General features: G+C 41.5%; 1 protein-coding gene across 5 annotated transcripts in view; it reads left to right on the top strand.

The window, feature by feature from the left end:
• Positions 1–27,054, top strand: part of FAM13A (family with sequence similarity 13 member A) — a 266,776-nt gene that overhangs the window by 204,539 nt on the left and 35,183 nt on the right. For all 5 annotated transcript variants that reach the window (XM_040327495.1, XM_040327486.1, XM_040327503.1 and 2 more), the window contains 4 exons: positions 2,130–2,206; positions 2,339–2,381; positions 11,973–12,120; positions 24,873–25,086. In XM_040327495.1, coding sequence (XP_040183429.1) covers positions 2,130–2,206; positions 2,339–2,381; positions 11,973–12,120; positions 24,873–25,086 — 482 coding nt within the window. The remainder of the gene's footprint in view (positions 1–2,129; positions 2,207–2,338; positions 2,382–11,972; positions 12,121–24,872; positions 25,087–27,054) is intronic.

The following is a 27,054-nucleotide window of genomic DNA, read 5'->3' as shown; positions in this document are numbered from 1 at the left end:
AGAGAAGCTTGTGGAGCGCAATGTGGAAGGGATGGCGGTGCAGAGGATGATGAGTTGGGAGGTTGCTAAATGTTGTACCTTCATTAAATGTAACCATATTGCTACACTTGGAGGCGCCTCTCTTCTCTTTTATACTCGGTTGTGACTTGACGCTACGTATAATATTATTATTATACATTATTTATAAAGCAGCGCTTTACAATGTAGAGGGGGGACAGTACAGTTCAATACAGAAGGGACAGGAGGGCCCAGCTCGTAGAGCTTACATTGTAAAGGGAAGGGGTGGTGGTACAAAAGGTAATGGCTGCAGAGAATGATTTGATGGGGGGGGGGGGGGGGGCTCAGGGACAGTTGCTAGTAGAATAAATTTGTTTTCACGAGTCGGCTAAAGATGGAGAGGTTAGGGCAAGACGTTCCAGAGGATTCCAAAGCATTGGAGAGGCTCTGGAGAAGTCCTGAAGGCAAGCATGGGAGAAAGTAACATGGGAGCCAGAGAGCAGGAGGTCCTGGGAGGAGCAGAGGGGACGATTTGGGCGATATCTGCAGATGAGGTTGGTGATGTAGCTAGGGACGATTTGTTGTGGGTGGCTTTGTATGTTGTGGTTAGCATTTTGACTTTTATACAATGGGGTGGGGGAAGCCAGTGAAGGGTTTGGCAGAGAGGAGCAGCTTCGCTGTTATCTAGACATCGCTTGTATATCAAGTCTTGCAAAATGCTCTCAAACCAAGTTTTTACTGTAGCCTATTTTGCTTCTTGAAAAAGTAGGATTTATTTCTTGTGTTCAATAAAATACCTTTTTGTTTGAGGGGTATAGGAGAAGGTGCTGCTGGATCCAATAGTAGTGGTGTTGGCCGCATCCCTGGTGTATAGGAAAAAGAGATTACCCCCCAGATGAGACTTTAAAGGCCAAACCACAGTATAGGTATAAAAAATATGTTTTATTCGGACAAAGTGAACCTGTTGACATTGGCTCAGAACGCACATAGAGCACCTAAGTACATAAAAACATAAAAAGCATATGTTAAAGCGTTTGGCGAGTGGCAAAAAGAAAAAACATAACACAATACAATACACAACAAAGAACTGTAACATCAAATACACTCTCCAAATGATAGAAAATGCCCTTGTTTGAGGGGGGGGGGGAATGGGAGGACAGAGCATAAGTTAGTTTATTACAAAACTATTCTATAGCAACACCTGCTTTTCAGATATGTAAAGTATGCTATCTAGTATGACGGTAGAGAGCAGCTACATGGAGTTGATATGATGCACTGGAGAATCATCTTACACACTACAACTTGGCCAAGTCATAGGAAACAGTCAAATTGTGCCGACAATCATTTATTCTTCTCCTGATTATCTTTGTGAAAGTGTGAAGCACTGTTTCCAGAGTCGCTGTACATGTCCTCTTAACATTACTCTGCAAAGAAAAACTAGCTACAGCTGTCATCAGGAGATAGTAATGACAAAACAGTGATTTATTCAGCACAATAACGTGAGAGGAGATGTAGCTATATGGAGATTTCATATTTATCTTTTCACTATGTAAGCCAGCCTTCTCAACCATCTTAACACGGACACGTTAAAACAACTTTTAGCTCTTGGGAAAGCCCTACCAATTGCAGCTTACAGGTAGCATGGTGGTCAGTGGGTAGAATGCTCCTTACATTGGTGGACAGTAGGAAGAGGTCCCGCGCCCCTCTTACAAATGCCAAAAAAGCATATTGGTGTCAGTGGTTACTGTTATGAATGGTAGAATTTTCTCATTGGCTAAGAAACCCCTAGTATTCTTTTGAGGAACCCTGGTTACCAAAATATTTGTTTGTCTTGTGGATTAAATTTATTCCCATACAGTATGTACCATCTCATTCTGAAGCACCTATGTTGACCATGCTTAAAGTTAGGCCTAAATTAACTGCAGTGGAGGTAGTAGGGGCTTGACTTTTAACCTCCAGTTGTCTTTAAATTTGCAAAAGTGTTTTCATCATTTTTGTTTTTTGATGTAAAATTGGCAGCTGCATTTTTACTTACCTCAAACATATTTAAATTATAAAATGTGATTATTGTATCTCTATTAAACGAGTAACGTGATACTATTTAATCACGGTTTTTCTTTTTTTTTTTTCAGAGCACAGAAAGCTTTGTCGCCTCTAAAGTTGTAGACCGACAGGAATTTGCTGGAATGGAAGTGTTGTCAGAGCCCAGGTAATGTAATATAATTGCACTTTTTTTTTCTAGAGATTGGCCCCTTTGGTTTTTGTGTGCTTTCAAATATGGAAATGTATATGATTTAAGCATTTAAATGCATCCAGTTACAAGTATCTTTTTATCTTGCAGCAAAGAGAATGATCATGATAAAGAGAGCTTGCGATTACCACCGGTGAGTCCTAGTAACTAAAGCCAGAATATTTGCTTATTAAAACTGATTTTAGTTGCCTATGTTTTAGTTACCTACCGTGTTAAGAAATGATCTTTTTTTTCACCTTGAGGGCACAGCAATTATAAATGATATTTTATAATCTTCTATAGAAGTAAAATATGCATAATATAGAACATTGGTGTCGTAAGTGTACCCCAATGGTCGGATGCAGCCCTTTACTTGCCTCTCTCTTGTATCCTTGGGGCGGTATTCCTCCCACTGACAGCAACAATGGGGCACCATTCCTCCCTCTGGCACCAGTTAAGGGTGTACCATTCCTCCCTCTGGCACCAGTAATGGGGCACCATTCCTCCTACTGGCACCAGTTAATGGTGTGCCATTCCTCCCACTGGCACCAGTGATGGGGCACCATTCCTCCCACTGATGCCAACAATGGGGCATTTTCTACTCCCACTGGCCCCACTAAAGCTTGAAGGACTGTAAACTAGCCCTTTGTTTATAAAGTTTGGAAACCCCAGTTTAGAAAATGTCTGTGCCCATAAATACAGTTGTGCTTATAATTTTACATACCTTGAGAATTTATGACTTCTTGGCCAGATGAATGCAGTATGTTATCAAAAAATACTGGAGGAACATTTGCATTCATCAGCTGCGCATTGGAACGTACTTGGACATTCCAGCATGACAATGATCGAATACACAAGGCCAAGTCGACCTGTCAATTGGCTACAGCAGAATAAAGTGAAGGTTTTGGAGTGGCCATCTGTCTCCTGACCTCAATATCATTGAGCCACTCTGGGGAGATCTGAAACGTGCAGTTCATGCAAGAATATATATATATATATACACTGTAATCGGGGTAATTTGGGTAGTTTATGTTGCAATTATGCTTTAAAAAGAGTAAACACAGTTGATTTCTAATAAATGACTTCAGCCAAACACTAACCATTAGCGAAAAAAGTTTTTGTGTTATAACTCATATTATCTGAAAAATGGCCAAGAAATCACAAATTCTGCGGCTATGTAAACTTATGAGCACGACTGTAAGTGTCTAATTGGAAGGATTTGGCTGCTGCCTGACTGTTGTCAGTACCCAGGAGTGATCTATTCTCACTTGATACTGAACTCTTACTAAAGGGGTAGAGACTTTTGTGTAATGAAATGTCAGTAAAAAAGGCGATCCTGTGTTAATTTACAGGGGTAATAAAAAAAATCTGGACGTTTGCTAGCACATAATTGGTTGCCTGAAGTGAATGGCTGCGTGACACTGTACTCCTGTATATGGCAGTGCTATTGTATATATTTATTGTAAACATAAGTACAGCGCAAGAGAGTTTGTGTTGTCCTATGCTTATGTGTATGATGGCACAACCTATGTACTGCACCTGCACTGCCCGGGTGGATGAAATATGAAGCGGCTTAGCAGACCTGTGTGCAAGAGCACCTAGTAAATCAACCCCATTGCAAAGTCGCTATACAAAAATTTGTGTTCTAAATGCCACTAATATTTATAGTAATACATACTGCCATTCACACCATATTGGCCTTTTCATATGGAGATAAGGTATTAAAAATATATATTTGCACATCCTTTTTTTTTTTTTTTGTTTACGAGTGATAGGATTTATAAGCTCGAAGCCATAGTAGTCGTCGTCTTTTATTTTATTTTTTTTGTTATTATATAATCCTTTATTTAACATTTTTGAGTCATACAAACACGAAAGCTTTGCCTGTCCCAGATATTCGATCTACATGGACAGGCCTTCTGTCCCTTCCCTAAGGAGAGGGCAGAGAAGCTTACTTGGAAACTCTTTGCAATATGACAATAAGCATGAGGTTCAGGAGGAGACAACAAAACACAAAATAAAATAAAGGGGGGAGGGGGTTTCTAGAGTACAAAAATAAACTCTCGGCGTATAAAACACTATGAAAGGAATTATTGCTTGCTTGTTCACACCAATAAAGATGCATAGAAGTTCACACCTACCAGTTGCCGTTTGGGTGCAACTATGTCAAGGGCCCTGACTCCAGTATTTTTCCCTGCCTGGAGAAGCCGCTTAAATGCCAGGGCTGCTAGGTCTAGGCTAGAGGACACTGTGATAGAGTCAGAAATATAGGTACTCCAGGCCGCCCAAGTTGAATCAAATTTTGCTCAGGAGCCTTTACAGGTAGCCAACTATTCCTCAGCCTCCATAATCTCTTGCCTACTCTTAACCCATTCAGCTTTGCTCGGAACACGCAGGCTCTTCCAGTGGACTTGTATGAGGCATTTTGCAGCATTGAGAAGGTGAGGGAGAGCACTTTGTAGCGAGCAGCAGAGATGAAGCAGGAGGTGTTTTGGTGAAGATCGATACCTAGGCCATCCAATACATGCTTATGGACCAACCAAATATGTAGGAAAGTTCCTTTCTGGCTACAACCCCTCCAGCACAGATCGGAGGCCGAGGAATAGATTTTATCCAGGGCCGCTGGCACCCGATACCATCTTGACAACGGCTTGTAATTATTCTCCTGTGTCCTCCAAACTCGAGTGAGTCAGATGGTATAGGTCAGTGGTTCTTAACCCTGTCCTCAAGTACCCCCAACAGGCCATGTTTGCAGGTTTTCCTTTATCTTGCACAGGTGCCTTAAATCTAAATCAATGGCTTGGTATTTTGAGCAGCTATTTTTTCTAAGAGAAATTCCCAAAACATGGCCCGTTGAGGACAGGTTTGAGAACCACCGGTGTAGGTGATGCAGTTGTTCATCAGTAAACTCACACTGGAGGTCAAGCTCCTGTTCCCTAATAAAAGGTTTTGAGTTTAGCTTGGCAGCAGCAAACAATTTATAGAGGACTGAAATCATATGAGGAAGGGGATCTTTAGCAACCCACAGCTTTTCAAATTCAGTAAATGTAGACCGAATTTGAGAGACATGTTTCAATGCAATAGACAAGCTGACAGTGCCTCTAGAAATCAAAGGGGAATCTACCATGTCAATCTCTAAACCTAAAAAGTGGGGCTAGTCCGTGGCCCTCCCATAATTCGAAACGGGCTGACATCCCTGTCACCCACCCAGGATCCACAAAAGGACTGTTACTCTCCAGGGAGAAACCTCCAACAGGCACCAGTGGCGATGTTGGAGGTGCCAAAGCTGGGGACATGTTAAGTCTATCCCAAACTTTCAAAGAGTGAGTGGGTCAATAGGGTTACCCAGTCAGAAAAGCCTTATCATTTATTGATGGATACCAGGGAGCATATGAAAAATTGCAGCCAGCAATATTTTTTTTCTAGGGGAACCCACAGTTTTGAGGAGACGTGAAACCTCCAGTTAAGAATCCGCTGGAGTGCAACTGCTCTGTAGTATTGAAACACGTCGGGTATACCCAATCCACCCATCCGTTTTGACCGCTGTAGCAATGCCATGGTCTCTTGCCCTTCCAAACAAATGTGGTAAAGAGGCTGCAGAGCACTGTAAAGTAGTGCAGAGACAGGGGCACGGGTACCATCTGCAGGAAAAAGAGTATGCTGGGCAATACGGTCATCTTCATAATATTAGTACAGCCTACCCATTTGAAGGATGCCCTGTCCCAAGTTTGCAGGTCTTGACAAATCTTTTTAAGTAGTATAAGTATAATTGTGTTCATACAAGGTCTCCATGCGAGTAGTAAGTTGAACGTCCAGGTAGCGCATAGAGGCGGATACCCAAACAAAAGGAAAAGCCTCTTTTAAAGTAGTGGTAAGAGCTGGTGGAATGGTGACCGTAAAAATGTCAGATTTAGCGTAATTAATCCGAAAGTTAGATACTTTACTGTAGGCAAATAATTCCTCCATCAGGTTAGGCAGTGAGACAACCGGGTCCGATACGTGAAAAAGGACATCATCCACATATGCAGAGAGCATGTGTTTCATAGAGCCCACAGTGTTTTCTCTAATACTATGGGTTAGCTCAGATTTTCCGAAGCAGCGGTTCCAGGACCAATGTGAACAAAAGGAGAGAGTGGGCACCCCTGTCTTGTGCCATTCCAGATGGAGAACACTGAGTAAAGGCAACCATTTACCTCAACCTACACAGTAGGGGAGGTATATAGTGCCGAAATCCAGCTTAGCATGTGAGGGCTAAGCCCCAGTCTCACTAGTAAAGCATTAAAGAGGTTCCAATCTAAGCAGTTGAAAGCTTTTTTTTTTAGCATCGGTAGAAAAAATTTGTAAGAAGGTAGATGGGCTTGCGTGCGGGTCCAATGAATGAGATGGAGCTCCCTAATAGAATTGTTCCTAAAATCACAACCCACTATAAAGCCTGTCTGTTCAGGGTGAATTATATCAGGTAGAAGATGTTTAAGGCAATTGGTGAAGATTTTCAGATCTATGTTCAATAGCGAAATCAGTCAGTAGTTCTGGGGGACAGTGTGATATTTCCCTTTTGGGATTGCTGTGATGTGAGCCAGTGATGCACCCAGGGGGAGCTGCCCGTTGGTAGCGAGATAATTAAACAATGCACACATAGGAGCCTGAAGCTGGGTGAAAATTGTTAAATAGTACGCCTCTGTGAAACCTTCCGGCCTGGGGGTTTTCCCATTAGGGATAGACTTCACATTCGCCTGGTGGTCGGGGGACATGGTAGGGAGGTCAGAGGAGGAAAGCTGGGTCTCTATGCCAGACTGCTTACTAATGACTTCCAAAGGGGAGGAGGCAGAGTCTAAGTTATATAGGGTTGCATAATAATCGTGAAACAGTGTGGCTATTTTGGATGTATGCTGTACAGACACTGCCGACGGAGAGTTTAGCTTATGGACATCGGTGGACACCCAGTGTTTGCGTAGCGTCCTCGCCAACATCCTGACACACATATTATCGTGTTCATAGTATTTATGAGCGCAAAAGCGGAACCGCCAGTGGATACTAGTAGTTTAGAAAAAAGGGTACCTAATTTGGTCAAATGGCAGAGCGCTTTAGGGTTTGCTCCCTGTTTATGACGTAGGTCAGCCTGCTGCAAAGCATGAAAAACCAATTGAAAGTCTGCCTGCCTCTTCTTTCTTAATTTAGAACCCCAAGAGATGAGGGAACCCCCTACTACTGCCTTGTGAGCCTCCTACAGAATACCATCTCTGACCTCGCCATTGGCATTCTCCATGAAATAATGGGATAATGTCTCCGTCACACCTGTGACTACCCTCAGGTCGTACAAAAGGTGTTCATTCAGCCTCCATGACCTAGATTTGCCTACTGCTTGGGGCAGCTTGAGCGAGAGTATCACCAGGGCGTGATCCAAATTGGTAATCTGGTCAATGGTGGAGTCTGTTAAAAGATCCAAAGTGCCCTGATCTTCGAACAATAGATCTATTCTGGTATATACTACATGAACACTAGAGTAATAGCTATAGTCCCTGTCAGACGCATGAAAAGTCCTCCAGCAGTCGACCAGAGCATGGCTTTGAAGGGACTTGCGCAAGTGCTTTTCAAAAGGCATACGAATGTGTCGAACGGTTCGTGGAAGTATCAATAGAGGGGTCAGGATTAATTTAAAAATCCCCTCCCAAAATTGGCGTACCCTCCCTGAAGTCTGCCAAACTATCAATCTGAGTCAATTTGCTCACATTTTTTGTTTTTAAGGATTAGCTGGAATTTGTGTGTGTGTTTTTTTTTTTTTTTTAATAAACTGAAGAGTGGATTGTATGCATTTCTTTAAATAGTTGTGGGGTGTGGGGCTTGCAGGAATAAATACTGTTGCAAATAAGATTTTACTGAGACTTTCATATTGGTATCTACATCATATTAGAGAAACTTGCAGGCATTTAAAAAACGTTGACCTCCTAAAACTACCTGTTTAGTAGCTCTAGTAGCTAGCATGTCACAGCGATCCATGAGAGCTCATGAGTTCATGTGCAGCAAGAAATAGAGAGGACATAAAAATGACTCTACATCCCACGGGGTGCATTTCTTGATCACTGGTTTCTTGTTGTATTCTAAAAAGGGTTTTAAATATTTGGTAAATGTTTTTGTTTTTTTGAAACTTGAGACTTTTTTTTAGTTGCAATGGTATCCAGTGCTGAACATGTTGCACCCTAAATATGGGTGTAACCTGGTCAAAAGGTGAACTTTTCCTTTAAGTAAATCTGAAATATTGCATATTGATCTAGTCTCCCTCCCTGTCACATATTGAGCTGTTAACACTTTTCAGCTGTACTGAAGAAAGCCATCTGTAACGACACCCCGTGTATGAAAGGGGTTAAAGGCTTTTAGGACATTTCCTTTCCGAACACCAAGACAGCTACCGGCACTCCAGCCAGGCGAACAAGAAACCCATACGAATAATTCTCCCCCAAATACGAGATGAGGCTCTGTGTGAGGTTCAAGCAGGAATCTCAGCCTTTATTGAGGAATACAGGCTCTTATATACACCAAAGAGGAGGGTCCAACATTCTACTTGTATTTCTCTGAAAATACACCTGTGACCAGACCTAATTAACATGAGCTAATTAACTAATCCCTTTAAGCAGCCAAGATGACTCGGAGACCTGACCTGTAGGCTTGCCATCTTGTAGCTCAGAAGACACAATCAACATTATCACCAATCAACACAGAACTCCTTCACACATTTACAGGGTCAATTAGCACAAGCCACAATGAAAGACCCTTAGAAGTTATCCTGGACTCATTTACATTATAACAGACAGACAGGTGGCTGGAGTTGAACACAGCCTCTTTCAATATAACATGCTGAGTTCAGAATCAAACAAATCAAGAATAGTCTTTACATATATCCTGGGAGATATTGTGGATAAATATTGCTGTCCCATTTTAAGTAGTCCCCTAATAGACACATGGTGATTTAGACATAAGAGGTGCATGGGGAGCTGAAGCAAGGGGTATCCCATACTTTCTATGGGATTCTGGGTTCCACTGGCCCTCCCGTTACACCATCTGTTTACAGAAGTCAATGGGGATTGATTTACTAATATTGCAACATCTGGTGCAGCTGTGTGGAAAAAAGAAATGTTCCTGGACTGCCGCACTTATTGAAACAAAATGAACAAAGGCTAAAATCCAAAGCTGTATAACATCCAAAAATTAATGCAACACTGCAATCAATGGTAGAAAGTGGACATGGGGGACAAAAAAGCTTTTTTGTCCCCTATGTCCACTTTCTACCATTGATTGCAGTGTTGCATGAATTTTTGGATGTTATACAGCTTTGGATTTTATCCTTTGTTCAGAGTGCGGCAGTCCAGGAACATTTCTTTTTTCCACGGATCATCGCAGAGTCTGCACCTGTCAGTACTACAGGGCGGGAGCACAGCATAGGTCGCAGGGCTTGGAGCGGTACTCTTTTCCATTGGTGCAGTTTTGTATAAATTTTGCACTCTCCTGTCATTAGCAGCAGGCTCCGTAGAATATTTAAGCCATACAATAGGGCTGCAAAAGCAGACTTCCTTTGCGGTTCTGTCTTTCTTATGTTTTTTTAAATATATTTCATGAACCTCCTCATGGTAGCCTCCCACCTCTTTGGATCCCCAGCACCTAACTAGCCCAACCAAAAATTTTAGCCTGAGCCCCCACCTGGCATTCTTCTTGCATTATTCTACGTACAGCAAATATCCCCATTATCTGCTGTAGACTTGTATACATGTAGCGTGATCATTTTATAATCTTGTGATGATTTTTACAACATGTGGCTACCTTTTTATAGCAGAACTATATGGTATTTTAAAGTGTAAGTTCACCTTTACAGAAAATCTGTAAGGTGAACTTACACTGCACTCTGTCCCCATCGCACCCGGTCCCGCTAACCCAGAGAGCGACAATCATCCATCACATCATATCGCCGCTTTACCAGTCAGGGGATTTGATATCAGGGTCGCATAGTGGGAGATCGCCGGGCTTCAAATCAGCGGAACCAGGGGGAGTGGGGAGGGGGTCCTGTGTAAGTTCACCTTACAGATTTTTCTATAAAGGTGAACTTCCCCTTTTAGGGTGGGTCTATAATACCTCTAACATTTAGCTAACTGGAATTTGTTTAGCAACATTTTAAATTTGTTGTAAAGTGTAATTAAAAAAATTGCACAAAGTGGCTCTGATCCTCCTTTTGCGGTCCCTCACTGGTGTGCCATAAGAAAGCCGATTTCTATTGTGGCACACTTGTGGGCTCGATCCAGAGCCATGCTGCCTGCGTTCATAAACGTTGACAGAGCGGCTCAGCCCCACCCTGCTGCTGTATGAGCCAATGAGGAGAGAGAGAGACCTGGGAGAGCTTCTGCTCTCATGCACTTTGCTGGATTGAGATGGGGCTTAGTATAAAGGGGAGGTAAAAGCTGTACCCAGGAGTTTTTTTTTCTTTTTTACCTTCATGCATATACTGCATAAAGATAGATATATATTTTATTTATTTATTTTTTTATATATATATCTATATATATCTATATATATCTTTATATATAGAAAAAAAAACTTCTGCCTTTTTAGAACAACTTTAATGTAGCAGGAGGGTCCTTTGGGGTGCAGCACAGGTAGTACAGTATTGTGACTTTAAAGCATGTGCAGGGAGTTTTCTTTTACTGTTTTTATTTTATTGTATGTTCAGTTTTTCAAGTCATGCAGCCAAGGGGTCAATCCCTTTAAAAATACTAAACCTGAAAATAAGAAATGTTATCACTGGATTCTTATAGTAGTTATTAACATGTCGTCAGCTATTTTTTAATTAATAGCTTACCGAGAAGTGTTGGCATGAGTGGAAGCACGTAGTACTTTATTCTTGCATCCTATAATTGGATTATTACATTTTGAGGATTTTGGTCCTGCCGTGAAGTGTTAAATACAGTATATCCTTGAGAATTGACACTGAAGCATGATGGAGTTTTCCAAGTGATCAGACAGTCCTCTCTCCAGTGCTATCTAGTGTACTATCTTTGTGTGCGTTTGGCTTTTGCCCAACACTTGTATTGTTTCCAGCTGAGTTGCCAAACTCCCGCTGGCTGTAAAAGCTCAGTACTTGCCTCAATACTCGCAGCTCCCCTATAAATAGCAAAGAGCGTGCCCTCCTCCTCCTAAGCCCAGCTGAAAAAATATCCACAGAAATAGGGGCATGATCAGGACCAGTTGGCATACATAGATTATCGAAAGCCTACAGAGCATAATTCTGTATCCCTTTGCACGGTTTCTCGCGTCTCCTAGCCTGAGGGAGTCCAGCAAAGAGTGTGTTGCTGCATGAGCCTTAGCAACAGCGAGAACATTATTCTGCTTGGCTTTTTTTTTTGGTCTTATTGCTGCTGTCAACAAAAGGGAGTGGTAATTCCTCAAAGACTGATCTGAGAGACCGAGAGTGTAACACTGATGCAGCAGAATAGGCACAATCTAAGGAAGGAGGCTGAGCGAGGGAAAGTTCAAGGCACACAGAGGGGCGTTGTATACTTCAGGCGGATCATTTGACCAATTAGCATGCGAGGGTCATGGAGCATGCAATCACTGGGGTGCTTGCACATGTAGCTTGAGCTGTGGGTTCTCTCCAGCCCTCCTCTGTATTGTGAGCAATCTGCTACTGTGCAATGGTCATTGTGGCTTCTCATTTTTTGAAGAAACTCTTTTGCTGTGGGATTTATTTTTTATTTTTTCCCAGGCTGTAAAAATGAAGATTCAGGAGCAGCAAAACAACACCGAAGTAAGACCACAAAGAAGCCTTGATGTTGACGTTGGTCAGGAGGGCTTTGTCCCAGAGGTACCTCGTCTGGACCTCACCTCTCTTTGCGATGACAACAGTTGGGAAGGTAAGGAAGATTTTTTTTTTTTTAGATGTGCATATCTCTGGCTATATGAAGCCCTGTTCATTTAAATTGTATAGACTCTCAGGCATCATATGTTCTCTCATAAATGTTAACTTTAATTTCATGCTAGTGTTTGTATATGACCCTAAGGCATAGAAAGTTATATAATGAAATAATATGTCATGTATTAAGGGGGGCGTGTGTGTTACAAATGGGGTATATACTACATTTTCATATAACAGATGTGTGTGTATATAGAGCTTTTGCTTTCAACTTAGATTTAATTTTCTGTTTTATTACTCCTGGGTGGTTGTTGTTTCTTTAGTCCTTTTGGTATGTAACGTATTTAACGTATTTTTAAGGCCCTATAAAGAAAATGCACTTGTTTTTTTGTTTTTAGATATGATAGTTGATGGCCATTTGCCAAATTTGAAATCCTTTCTAATGTGCATATTTTCATATAGTTTATTTTTTTATCCTTGCATTTATTTTTTTACATTTTTTTTTTTTTATGATTTTCTTAGAATTTATTTATTACAGGTACTTATAAAGAGCTGTCAATTTAGGCAGCAGTTTACACACACAGGGGCAGACCCTCAAAGAAATTACGCCGACGTATCTCTTGATGCGCCGCGTAATTTCAAATTTCGAATTTCGAATTTCGTAATTTCAATTTAATTAAAAAAAAAAAATGTATTATTAAAATAACAAATGCTATGCTTGCCTGCTCTGTGCAGTGGTATTGCACAGAGTGGCCCTGATCACCATAGCTAGCCACTGGCTATGAGGAGAGGTAGTCCCCACACTACCAAGCTGTGTGTCTACGCAGCCACGCCTGCCCCCCACTTCCTCTTAAAGAGCCAATGGCTGCTGCTCAAATGCTGTGTAAAGGGGAATTAAGGGGAGAAAAGATGCAGCCCTGCACAGCACTGATCTCTTCTCCCCTCTATTCCCCTTCACACAGGAAAGGAGGGACACTGAAAACGTTTTTTTTTACCTTCATGCAAGCAATACATTAAGGTATAAAATGTTTTTAGGTATAGTAACACTTTTTAGAAGACACCTCTTATGAAACCAAGTCTAAAAAAATCTGTTTATATACATGCTGGAGAAAAGATCAGTGTTTGCGAACATGTATTGAAGTGTGTGGTTCTATGAGTCAGCAGAATTTATCTCTATCTCTCCACAGATTGGTGAACCTCCTGCCAATCTTTATTTCCCGGTTACTCTCCAAGATGCTTTTTGTATACCCAATCATATTACTGACCTGTTGCCAATTAACCAAATTAGTTTTGAAATGTTTTTTCTTGCTAATACCACCTACTTTGCCAGCTGTTTGTTGCCCTGCCCCAACTTTTTTGAGTCATGTTGCTGTCATTAATTTCAGTACTACCTTTTATTTAATTTTTTCTTTAAAACTGTATATTTGAACATTAGATTTTTTTTCTATTGTAAATAAAATTTGTGGTTTATGAGATTTGCAATTCATTGCATTCTGTTTTTTATGTAGATTTTACACAGCGCCCCATCTTTATGTATGGATTATTCATACCTATATGTGCTGTGCATTCATCCATTGTATGAATGCTAGCAGTCTGTCTTCTGCTCTGTAGAATTTATGTGGCAAGATCCCTGCACCCAAATTACCAGCATTGCCTTACTGCCTCAGCCAAATATGTATTATTCTTTGTCTGATACTTTTTATATAATATTTCTGAACAGGCGGCAGTAAAGGCAATCCCCATGGTTGACTTTGTAATGACTAAATTGGTCATGGGTGTATTTTAAATGATAGAGACAGAATATCAACCAAATATCCCAAAAGCACGATACAAATGTTATAAATTGAGTTACTCTTCAGTGTGTAAAATAAGTATTTGATCCCAAGCAAAACATGACTTGGTAATTGGTGGAGAAACCCTTGTTGGCAAGAACAGAGGCAAGACGTTTCTTGTAGTTGGTTACCAGGTATGCACACATCTCGGGAGGGCTTTTGGTCCACTCACTCTTCTTTACAGATCTTCTCTAAGACCCCTTTCACACTGAGGGTGTTTTGCAGGTGCTATAGCGTTAAAAATAGCGCCTGCAATCTGCCCTTAAATAGCTGCTCTATTCATTCCGCTCCGTGTGTCCGCCAAAGCTCAGCGGGGATCCTCCGTCATCCCCGCTGAGCTGTCGGCGGATAGGGCGGTCCCCGCACACAGTGCAGAGACCGCCCTGTCTCTGCTTCGCTCTCCCCTATGGGGGATCGGATGCAGACGGACCGTCTGTCCGTCTGCATCCGATCCGTTCCGCCGAACGGAAGAAAAATAGGGTTTTTTTTCCGTTCGCAAAAGCGGATCCCGACGGACGCGGACGTTAGCGGATGCTCCATCCGCTAACGGACGCGATCCCATAGGGATTCACTACATGTCCGTTAACGGACTTGTAATGAACGGACGAACGGTCCGCTCGTGTGAAAGGACCCTAATGTGCTCCTGCCCACTGAAATCAATGGGCAGGGCCGCCATACTGCCGGCAATACGCCACTGTAGCGGTGCATTGCGGGCGGTTTTAACCCTTTCTCGGCCGCTAGCGGGGGTTAAATGCGCCACAAATCTGACGGTAAAATAGCTGTGTTTTACCGCCACCGCCACCAGTGTGAAAGGGGTCTTAATCCTTAAGGTTTCTTGGCTGTCGCTTGGTAACTTGAAGTTTCAGCACCCTACAAAAATTCAGGTGGTTTGTCCATTGATGTCCTGGAATTGTGGTTGGGATTAAAATGATTTCAATAGACTTACTTAAAGCGGAAATAAAGTGTTGTTTTTTTTTTTTTTTGTTTTTTTTATGTGAGCAGGCAGACTTTTCATTGCATAAAAGACATACAATGTCTCTTGTGAAATGAAAAGCACCTACCTGCCTGCTCCCAGCGATCCCAGACATGTAAACTGAGCTGCGCTTTTGCGACTCCGCTTTCAGCTGCCAATCCAATCCCTGTGTGCCAGAGTGACCAGCTCCTGTACATGCGCAGGAGTGAGGTCAAACCTGTGCCAGTCAATGGAGATGGCTGAAAACATGCACACAGTAGAAGATGCCAGTACCAATAAGGGATTGTTGGGAAGGTGAGTATTGGCTTTTGTTCCACTTTAAGATCTATTTTCCCCTTAATTTAGCTTCACTCATCTTTTCTCAGCCCAACACTTTAGCTGAAATGTTGGATGTCACCTGAAGTCTGACAGTTGCTGCTTGAGCTCACATACTGCATACTCAGAAAATAAAAGGCACTTGTCAGGCTTCAGCCAACCCTCTGATCATTTCAGCAGTGGGGCTCTCATATTTCTTTTCTTACAGGTATAGGAAACTAATTCGCTACCATGTCTTTTTAGTGTCCATCCATAACCGAACAATCTTTTCTTTCACAACTGTAGTTATTTAGGTGATGCGAAACAAAATGCTTGGTCTTAGATTGTCTAGATCAGTTACACCCAACCAGGGTTCCTTCAGACTTTGCTAAGGGGTTCTTTGAGCTGTGGCTGATAGACCTCTCAGCTTATGGCGTCTGCAAATTCCTGACTCCGGTTCCTCTTGTCCGATCAGAAAAACAAGGGGGGTTAATTTAATAAAACTGGAGAGTGCAAAATATGGTACAGCTGTGCATGGTAGCCAATCTGCTTCTAACTTCAGATTGTTCAGTTAAGCTTTGACAAAATCGGGCTCTAAATCTCCAAAGTGAAAAATAATGGTCCACAGCATTCCAGAAATGTGGGGATAGGAAAGAACCTCCACCTTGATAACACACTGCCTCTTGCCAGCTGTGCATGATCTCTTTATCACAGGAGATCACAATTGCATGTAATAAGGACATCCTCCACACGAATCTCCACCAGGAAAAGCGTTCCAGGGATGGTTGCCTCGTTCAATATACCATTGCAAGATGTGCCATATAAAGAAGGGAAACTCACATAATCAATCAAAATAAAAAATGTGCACTTACATCAAATACAATGCTGTAAGCATACAAACAATCTACCTGCCCGCATCTTCCGGGTCTGGCTTGTGACGCAGTGACGTCAGAACGTCGCTTACCCAACGTTTCGTCTTAATGGGGACGTGGTTACGTGATTTTACCATTATGAATTCATTTATGGACTTTATTATTTTATGATGGATTGCATGTGACTTCACGGTTCACTTACACACATTAAGATTGATTTACTTGTATATGATTTAATTTTCATATCTTTGTAATCTTTAGAAGTCTTTTGACACTTTATCTATAAGTGCACTATATTTACTTATATATTAGTATATATCATACATTTTTCACTAGCGCACCTTTTTTTCTTATTGTTCATCTTGTTTAGTGTTGTATAACACATTTGCCGCTTGACACCATTTGAATGAGCATAGTATTTTTTTCATTATAAGCTTTGACAAATACCTGGAAGCTGATTGGTTACTATGCAGTGCTGCACCAGATTTTGCACTCTACAGTTCTAGTAAATCAACCCCATCTTTTTAGCTGTGTTTGTGGCTGGTCTTGCTATTAGTTTACTGTTTGTCTGTTTTAGCTCTTTTCTGAGTTATGGCATTTCAATGGAGTAAATGTGTGGAATGTGATTTGCTAATCTTCTTTTTGGGAAGCTCAGCTTTGCTCATTAGAAGCTGATTTTCTAAAACGTGCAGAACAGAAATGTAAGGCTGTTCCTTGAAGCGGCCAGGTTCCAAGTTAAATGAAAAGGGAACTCTTTACAGCAGTCTTTTTTTTTTTTCTCATCTGTAATAATGGGGCTTATTCACACTGGATCCCTCAGGCACTACAAATTGAGTGTTATCACAGGCGTTTTTATGTCTTTTTTTTTTTCTTCTGTCTATGTAAACACCCTACAATGTGCTTTTTGTATTTGTTTTCTGAATATGCAATTGAAATTGTTTTGTTATATTAAGAAAAGTGCAAAAAAATACAGTGGTGAAAATAATTATTTTATCCCCTGCAGATTTTGTAAGTTTGCCCTCTTGAAGTGAAGGGTCTATAATTTCTTGTCAGTGTGGGCATCCGAGGGGGGGGGGGGGCTGCGCTGATAAACAATCAGTGCGAACCCCCCCAGTCAGGAGAGCCACCGATCGGCTCGCCTCTACTCGCATCTTGTTTACATCGTGATCAGCCGTGATTGGACACGGCTGATCACGTGGTAAAGAGCCTCCGCCGGAGTCTCTTTACCGAGATCGGAGATGCAGGGTGTCAGAGTGACAACCCGCATCAACGATAGCTGCGCACCCCCACGGGTGTGCCCCTGCATGTTATCCTGCAGGATGTCAATAGACATCCAGTCAGGATTTCAGAACCACTTCCCGAACGTCAATTTACTATCTCTGGGGCCGCTATGTGTATTTGGCCCTGCCCCCTTTCTTAAGCAGCCAAATCATTGACTGGTGTTTTGATAGTTGCAGGGTCCCACCCACCCCCAACATCACTGCTGAATTTTGACAGCTCCTCTCTCTTTCTACATTCAGTTACTTATGGCAGTTTCGCACAGTTATACTATATGGGCTCAGTGCAACCTGCCATTGCCAACCAGTGCCACCTGCCAAGAAAAGAAATGTTGGATTAAAATATCGGCTGCAAAAATCGGCATCAAATATCGGCCATCGGCTGCCCCAATTTCTAAATATCGTTCTCGGCCAGAAAAAAACACATATCGGTCAACCTCTAGTTATGAACATGGAGAGAGGTCTGTATTCTTTGTAATGTATTAGAAATAAAGTAGAAAAGGCTGACATACACTTTGTTATGTCGTCGAAGAAGGTAGGAAGGAGCACATTCGATTTCTGGCACATCAACAATTCTTTTTTTTCTTCTGTACTTGCAGAATGTTTAAAGCGATAGAACACGGATACTGTGAATGTAACTTGGAGATGTACTTTTATTTATTTTTTTCTGTTTTTTTTTTATTTTATTTTTTTTATTTTTTTTTGTGGTTTAATTTCAATACAACACTACTAGGATTCTAACAGCTCTGAGCTCAAATGAGCTCAGTACTGAATGCTTCTTCATTTATTCAGTTTAGAGGAGATGGAGGAGATCATTAGATTCACCAAACTCCCAATCCCGATTCCCTCTGCAGTGGTCCTGGGCTTAGGGGAGCCAGGTTAGCTAAGGTATTGCCAGGTGGAGCAGATCTTATCAGAGTGAGCTTTGGGCTCAGCTGGTTGGCTACCAAAACACCAAAGTGGAGTACCCATCAAAAAACACTAGAAAAAAAATGATTGAACACTAAATATAGGGATGGCAGGGCAACCGTCCCAATTTTGTAACCTAAAACAATACAGCGTCATATTGTACAGTTGAGAATGAGCGTGAATGGTGACTGAATGGCGTTTTCTTAATTTATATACAGTACGCATTCTGCTTTGACATTTTCTTCAATCTTCAGTTGATGATAAACTGATTTAATTGATGCATATTTAAATTAGACTTTAACACTGTGTATACTTAATGCAAAAGGGTAACAGATGGTTGTTAGACATCTGTGGTTCTGGGCTCAGTGTTTTTCATGCAAAAAAGAGCATCTGATATCTTCCTTTATCACAAGATGGAGAATGGTACAGTCAGCCAGAAGAGAACATTATAATATCCCAGAGCTGCTTTGGTCCCCAGAGTCCCTTGTTGTGTATTGCTGCACATTGTTTGTTTTTTTGTTTTTTGCTTTATCGCAGCATTGCGTGCTGCCCTTTAGTGTACTTTGGCCAGCCCTTATGTTGTTTGGTGTACAATCTTCTGACAGGTTTTGCATGTGGCAACAGTCACACAACCCACAAAGTTTTACTGCAGCAATTTCTTTATGCTTTGGAGATTTCTGCTTTGTTTTCCATTTCTTCCAAAAGAGTGTTCTCTGCTGCATTTTCAGTGACACTAGTAGAAGTAGAGATAAACAAGCATACCTAGGCCAATTTGCTTTCTAGGGATCTCTGTAAAGAAAATCCGAATAAAAATAAAGCAGCAGCAGAGATACCTTAAAAGGGTTGTAAAGGTAAAAAAAAATCCCCTAAATAGCTTCCTTTACCTTAGTGCAGTCCTCCTTCACTTCTCATGATTCGATTTTTTTTTTTTTGCTTTTAAATGTCCTTATTTCTTCTGAGAATTTCTCACTTCCTATTCTTCTGTCTGTAACTACACACAGTAATGCAAGGCTTTCTCCCTGGTGTGGAGAAAGCCTCTTGAGGGGGCGAGCAGGAGGGTAGGGACGCTCTCTACTTTGCAGATAAAGAAAGAAGCTGTGTGTTAGTGGGCGTCCTGATACTCCTGCTCGCCTCCTCCCCCCTCAAGAGGCTTTCCCCACACCAGGGAGAAAGCCTCGCATTACTGTGTGTAGTTACAGACGGAAGAACAGGAAGTGAGGATTTCTCATAAGAAATAAGGACGTTTAAAAGCAAAATCGAAGGAGGAGGTAAGTGAAGGAGGACTGCACTAAGGTGTAAAGGAAGCTATTTAGGGATTTTTTTTTTACCTTTACAACCCCTTTAACTTTAGTCTAAAATGTAGTCCTGATAGACCACTCTGACCCTTTTGCAGGTATAGTGATGTAAAACCATAAATGTCTATACCGTTTAAAGACCAGTAATGCACTGTCCCTGCTCTGCACATGCTCTCTATTCTTGGCACTGTACCTAAAATCTGTTAGTGTTTGTAACCCTATAAAAAATAAATAAAAATTATGGATCCTGTTTCCTTAAAGCATGTTATACAGCACAGTGCTTGTGCTGTGTAATTTGGACCTCTTTGGGGGGGGGGGGGTACCTGGTTTTGACAGTACTTCCTGTCCCGCTTCCGTCATCTAGCCGCCTAGGCGTCTCCTCCTCTCCCCTCTGGGACACGTCACAGAAGATTGCCTGGCCCCTAGGAGAGCGCAGAGCGACTCACGCATGCACAGTGCGCACCCGACTGTAAAGCCACAAGCAGTCACAGCTGGGTGCCCACACTTGCAATGATGGCCCCGCGGAGAGGAGCAAGGCTTCGCTTGACCATGGACAATGGAACCCTTCTAATGGGTGCATTGGCGCTAAAACGCCGCTCGTTTTAGCCACTAGCGGGGCGCTTTAAACCCTTGCTAGCAGCCGAAGAAGGGGTTAAAAACGCCCGCGTTGCAGCACTTTTTAGGCGATTTGGAAGCGCTGCCCATTCATTGCATGTATACAGCGCTCCCAAACCGCCCAAAACATGCTGCTTGCAGGACTTTTTCTAACGTTCTACAAGCGCACCGCCCCAGTGTGAAAGCACTTTGAACCGCCCCTGTGCGAACCAGCACTCAGGCACTCTCCCCACATGGGTCTGGCAGTAGGATGCTTAGGAGATGAATAGGACACCGGGAAATGGGTGAGAGTTTGAGCGTGTTTGCACCATACCCAAAGTTTTTGGCTTTTCATGGGGTTTCTGCAGTGTGGAGATGGGCAGAAAGATTGTACCAATTGTCACCATAGGATGACTTCTGTGGAGCCATTCGCTTGCTTTACTTTTTGACTATATGGCTGGTGTGCTTTAGCGTTATATTTGCCCAAAATCCACCTTGCAGATGCGTTTTTGTGACACTAATAATCTTTTTGTTAATCTTTATTAAAAAAAAGATCTTTCAACGCATTTTACTTTAGCAAAATAAATTTTTGGCCAGACTTCTTGGCTAGAGTTCGGTCTTTGTACTCCTGACCTTGTCGGAGAAAATTACCTGTATTGTTTCTGTTCAGAATCTACAGTCTTCAAGTACACCTGTCATTTAAAAAAGCACTGCAAACCAAGCTTCTGTAAGTACTTGCAAGCACCACATTTTTCCACTGCTTCTTCATTTCTGGACCTCTAATCTTTGACTGGCTTAACAGTGGTTTGATAAATGTATGTGGTCATTATGTTCTCCCCCCTGTTATCCCTAACGTTCACCTTCCCACCATTTTAGATTTGCACATCATGTTTCAGATCAAGATCAAGCTAACAATGCCTGAGTCGTGACAGCCTTTAGCTGCCCACATATACCCACTGCAGATAACTGTGGTATAGGCTATAAAAGAAGTATAGGGTTTGTAAAAAAAAAAAAATCTATACCCCCCTCTATGCTGCAGCATCGGTCCCACACTGGGTCTAAGGCCTCGTACACACGACCGAGTTTCTCGGCAAAAACCAGCAAGAACCTTGCTGGGAGATATTTTTTTGACAAGGAAATCGGTCGTGTGTACATTTTTGTCGAGGAAACTGTCGAGAAACTCGACGAGCCAAACAGAGAGCAAGTTCTCTATTTCCTCGACAGGAATGGAGAAAATTGGCTCGTCTAGTTTCTCGACAGCCTAACAAGGAACTCGACGAGGAAAACGATGTGTTTCTCCCATCGAGTTTCTCGGTCGTGTGTACGAGGCTTAAGCCTGAGAATTGGCCGCTGATCGCTCAGTTTTCAGTCTGCTCAGAGTGGAGAGGAGTGACTCAATTACCGCTCCCTGCTCTGCTCACTGAAGTGCTGCACAGGAGGGGGGCGGGCACAGCTGGCTCTTTCTCTCGGCTACATGCTGGGTAAATCCTGGCGGTATTGTTGGGGTCCTTTCAAAGCCGCTAACATGTCAGATGATAGTCTACTATCACTTGACTCTTGGTCACAGGAGAGCAAAGATAGGTGTACTCCTAAGAGATGTATGGCCAAAACCGCTTGTTGGTCATTGTATTTGTAGCCCAGGACCAGCTTGACCTTTTTGTCCTCGCTTTTTCAACTCTGTGCCTCCCAATGTATATTGGGTGAACCTTAACCTTGACATTTGTATGGTATTTGTTAGTTTGTACTGTAGCATCTTCAGAATCCAGTGCAGTGTTTCTTACCTGCTTCTCAATTAGGCAGATTCTGTTTAGTATGGATATCACAAATTATTCAAAGTACTTATCAGGAGGATTATCTGTATAGGAGGGAACACCTGATCATTTTTTTTTTTTACCGAGAAAATACCTTTACTAATACAGTGAGAATTTGATGAATATAAATGTAGATGGAAAGTGTAGCAATGTAGAATTTCCATTAATAGTAGAGACTTTAGAATGACATAATTGTGCAGACAGTAGGTGTGCTTTTGTCACTTAATTCTTCCAGACTCCCACAATGAACAGCTGCCTTGCGTGTTAAATTCATTTCACCAAGCTGTTAATAACGCATGCCGGGTTTTCATGTATTGATTTAAGCTTCATTCTCTGTATGCTTGGGATGTTTGACTGTCATTTCTTCAATACAAATAAATTGCCGTGTTAGCCTATTTATTATCAGTAGAATACCCAAATGGTACATTTTCAAAGCCAGCATTGTTTTGTGTAGTAAATTATATATTCTAGTTGAAGACCTAAATCTGCCTGTGCAATCATTTATTTATGCGTGTGTGTTGTGTATGTGTATGTATGTGTGTGTGTATATATATATATATATGTGTGTGTGTGTGTGTGTGTGTGTATATATATATATATATATATATATATATATATATATATATATATATATATATATATATATATATATATATATATATTAGAGAGTGTGTGTGTTTTTTTTTTTTTTCATCCATTGCAGTGTACTGTATGCCCTAGATTACACTTGTGGTCTGGAGGTGATAATGAGGTGATTGAACATTTTGTTGTTTAGCACCCAGACTAGGATAGGGGTTGCACATTTGCTGCAGCGCTACAATACCTGTCACGCTCGTTGGGCAGTACTGCCTCTGAACTTGACCCATTCAAATGTTATGGACCTAAAATCTAATTGGAGAGTGAAGTTCTGCTTTAAATTATTCAAACAAAAAAATGGACCTTTCAATTCTATAGCCATACCAAATTGTAGTACTTTAAATTGACGCAAACCTATTAGATTTAAGATGAGCAATGTTGACAAATATTTTCTCCAGACAATATAGGCAGCCAATGGTATATGCAAAGTTAATCACAAGTCGCAGCTGACACGACCAGGACAAGTCATCCTGAGTCACTCAAGTTATAGCCTACATCTCACATCGCTTGAGTGATTGGCCCAGCCAGTCACATAGAATGAATGGCATGCTGAACAAAAAGGTGATTATGTACTGCTGAGAAGTGGATTGAAGTAAACCCATTGCCTTATGCCAGAAAAGATTACATTTCACTTGTTCTGATAATGTGGTTGTTTCTTACCGAGAGCAAGCCAGTTAGTAAGTTTTAATGTCTGTTATTCAGCATCCCATTTTCACCTGTGTGTACCACATTCAGATATGTAGAGGTAAATAGAACTAAAGGCATCATCTACTGCATATAACTTAAAGTGGAGGTTCACCCAAATAACATCTATATTAGACCAACTTCTTTATACTTCTAACATGTACAGTCCGCATTTTTTTTTTATTTTTTACACTGTACATACCGTATAATCTATATTTGCAATCTGGCTGCCGGGTACTTCTCCCCGCGGGAGTAGGCATTTCTATACTGAGGAGGAATGTCCTCTGGGAGGTCGTCCAGATGATTGACATCCTTTAAGAAAAAGTTCCCCCCAACGGATAAGGCCCCGCCCTCGTATTGCGTAGGCGCGTCACGAGTCACAGTGTTTCCGAAAGAAGCCGAACATGAAGAAGCTCTATACGGCGCCTGCACAGTCAGCTCTACATGTTTTCTAGTCGTGCGCAGGCGCCGTATAGAGCTTCTTCATGTTCGGCTTCTTTCAGGAAACGCTGCGACTGCACAGTCAGCTCTACATGGTTTCTAGTCGTGCGCAGGCGCCGTATAGAGCCAAATCACAGGTCTGCATGTTCGGCTTCTTTTGGAAAAACGGCGTGACTCGTGACGAGCCTACGCAATACTATTATTATTATAATAATATTATTAAACGCTGAGGCATTTTGATTTTTTTTTTTTTATCAGAAATATTCTAATGCTGGTATTTGTGTGTGTGTGTATATTTTGAATATGCGCATGTGTTAATTTGTATGTCTTTTTTTTTTTTTTTTTCATATTTAAAAAATATATAAATACTTTGGAAAAAGTGTTTATACCCATAAATAATAGCTAGGTGCTAACTGCCTGTTTGATAGAGCACACATGATCAAAGCTCTCGTTTTTAATCCTTCCACTCTAAGCAGGAGCACGCAAATCAGATTAGTCAAGGTGGAAACTTCACATGCATCTGGGTCAAGTAGTTTTGAGGACATGGAAGTTGTTTATCTTGATGTATCAAATGATGTTCTAGACTCGACTTTACTTCAACTGTGCTTCATAGTTCCATTGTTATGATTTTATACAAATGTCCATTTTGATTATTAGACTTACGGCCAGAGGTCCATCGTTTTTGTCTTGACTTTGGTATTTTACTACAGTGGGATGGGACACTGACAGAATTGTTTTCAGCTCCTTGAAGCTGAACTCCAGAAAGCTAAAAAGTTCTCACTGCAAAGTTTAAATGCTCAATTATGCCTAAGGGATTAGGTAAAGCAGTTTTACTCCGACGGTCTAAGGTCCTCTGACTTCATCAAGACTTGTGCAGAGTCCATAGCCCTGTATTAGATGTGGGGATGATGGAGAAAGATGCCGGTTGCAAGGGGGAAGTTGAGGATCAGGCAAGTAAAAGTGCTCTTCACAAAAATAAACTAGCCGCTCCACTGCAAGAGAGGATTTGTTACATTTTCCGAGTTCAACTTGTTGATGCATTTTGTTTGCTGAGAAAATTGCCATGGGATTACTTCTGTAAATGTTCCAAATACGCTGAAAATTTTTGTTTTTACATTTATTAATTTTTCCACAGAACCAGCTCCAGTTGTAGCCACTTGGGATCGTGATGGTGCAGAATCGGATGAAGCACGTCTGTCTCCCCAGGCCGGCCGCCTAATACGTCACCTTCTTGAAGCGGATAGTGATCCTATGTTATCTCCTCGCTTTTACGCATATGGGCATAGCCAGCAGTACTTAGATGACACAGAGGTGCCTCCATCGCCTCCTAACTCGCACTCTTTTATGAGGTATGTATTCATATTTATTTATTGCAGGTACTTGTACAGCATAGTCAATTTATGCAGCGCTTTCCTATAGTTATCTTTTTATTCACACCAGTCTCTGCCTTCAAGAAGCTCACAATTAAAGGTCCTTAAAGCAGAGGTTCATCCTTAATTACAACTTTCTCTTAATTAAACAACTACCCATCGACTATACACAATCCGTTTTTTTTTTTTTAATCGGAGTCTTTACCTTAGTAATTCAGTAAACAGTCTTCTGTCAATCAGCCTTTCCCCGCGGGAGTGGGCGTGTATTAACTTTACCCCGACAAGCGTTATGTCTCCTGGGAGTGAGTGATGAGAATCCCAGGAGACGCGCTGTACTGTAATCCCACGATATCTCGCGGGTCACGTGACTCGGCAACTGTGCAGTGTTGACGGCGACGCTGCTACTTTGACATTAAATACCATTGTTATGGCAGTAGATAGCTGCCATAATCTCTGTATTTTTTTAAGACGGCGGGCGGTCCACTTTAAGGTAAAAGTGGTCTCCGCGGTGGATTTGCCGCAAGATCACTTTTATCAGTGGTGGGTCCCGGTTGTCTTCGCTGCTTACCGGATCCATCAGTAGTGGCGGAGAGACTAGCTGATGCTTTCCCCTGATGGGCAGGAAGTTGATTGAGGGAATGATGGCCCCCACTCAACTCTATGCCTTTTGGATGATTTTGCTTTTAAGTGTAAATGTGAGATCTTTTTGACCCCAGATCTCACATTAAAGAGGATCTGTCATGCTTTTTTTTCTATTACAAGGGAAGTTTATATTCCTTTTTAATAGGAATAAAAGGGATCCAATAAGAAGTAAAATAAGCAAAAATAAATACATTTTTAAAACACTCCGTTCTCACGCCCAAAAGCGAACAGATACGTAAGGCGCGCCCACATATGAAAACTGTATTCAAACTACACGTTGGAGTGAGAGCAATAATTCTAGCACTAGACCTTCTCTCTAAAACTGGTAACCTGTAGAAATTTTTAAACGTTGCCTATGGAGGTTTTAAATGCCAAAGTTTGTTGCCATTCCTCGCGTGGGTACAATTTTGAAGCATGACATGTTGGGTATCAATTTACTCGGCATAACATTATCTTTTACAATATAGAAAAAAATTGGCCTAACTTTACTTTTTTTTTTTGTTATTCAAAATTGTGTTTTTAAGACCAAAAACGCAAATACGTTGTGACATAAGTATTGCAATGAACGCCATTTTATTCTCTAGGGTGTCTGGAAAAAAAAAAACATGTTTGGGGGTTCTAATTAATGTTCTACCAAAAAAAAAAAATACGGCATTTAACCACTTGCTGACCAACCACAGTATGTATACTGCGACAGGTCGGCATTCCTGCGCAAACCGACATACCCGTATGTCAGTCCGTGCCTGTTAAACTGCAGGCACACGCACAGTTTAACATATAGCGGATGTCGCAGTCCCGCTAAAAAATCACAGATCGCCGACATTACCAGTAAAAACCTAAACATACATAAGTCCATAAATCTATTGTGTAGACCAGGGGACTCAAACTGGCAGCCCTCCAGCTGTTTCAAAACTACAAGTCCCATCATGCCTCTGCCTGTGGGAGACATGCTTGTAACTGTCAGCCTTGCAATGCGTCATGGAACTTGTAGTTTTGCAACAGCTGGAGGGCCTCCAGTTTGAGACCCCTGGTGTAAATGCTATAACTTTTGTGCAAACCAATCAATATACGCTTATTGTGATTTTTGTTAAAAGAAAAAAATGATGAAAAAATATATGTAGCAGAATACCTATTGGCCTAAACTGAATACGTGTTTGTTTTTATATCTTTTTTTTTTTTCTTCGAAATTGTCTCTTTTTCTTCAAAAAAAACAGATGGTCAAATACCACTAAAAGAAAACTCTATTTGTGGGACAAAAAGGACATGAATTTTGTTTGGGTACAGCTTTGCAATCCCGCACAGTTG

The sequence above is a fragment of the Rana temporaria genome, chromosome 1 (assembly GCF_905171775.1).
Source record: "Rana temporaria chromosome 1, aRanTem1.1, whole genome shotgun sequence".
Lineage (NCBI taxonomy): Eukaryota > Metazoa > Chordata > Amphibia > Anura > Ranidae > Rana > Rana temporaria.
Note: the sequence above shows the minus strand (reverse complement) of the source record. Positions and strands in the feature narration are given on the sequence as shown.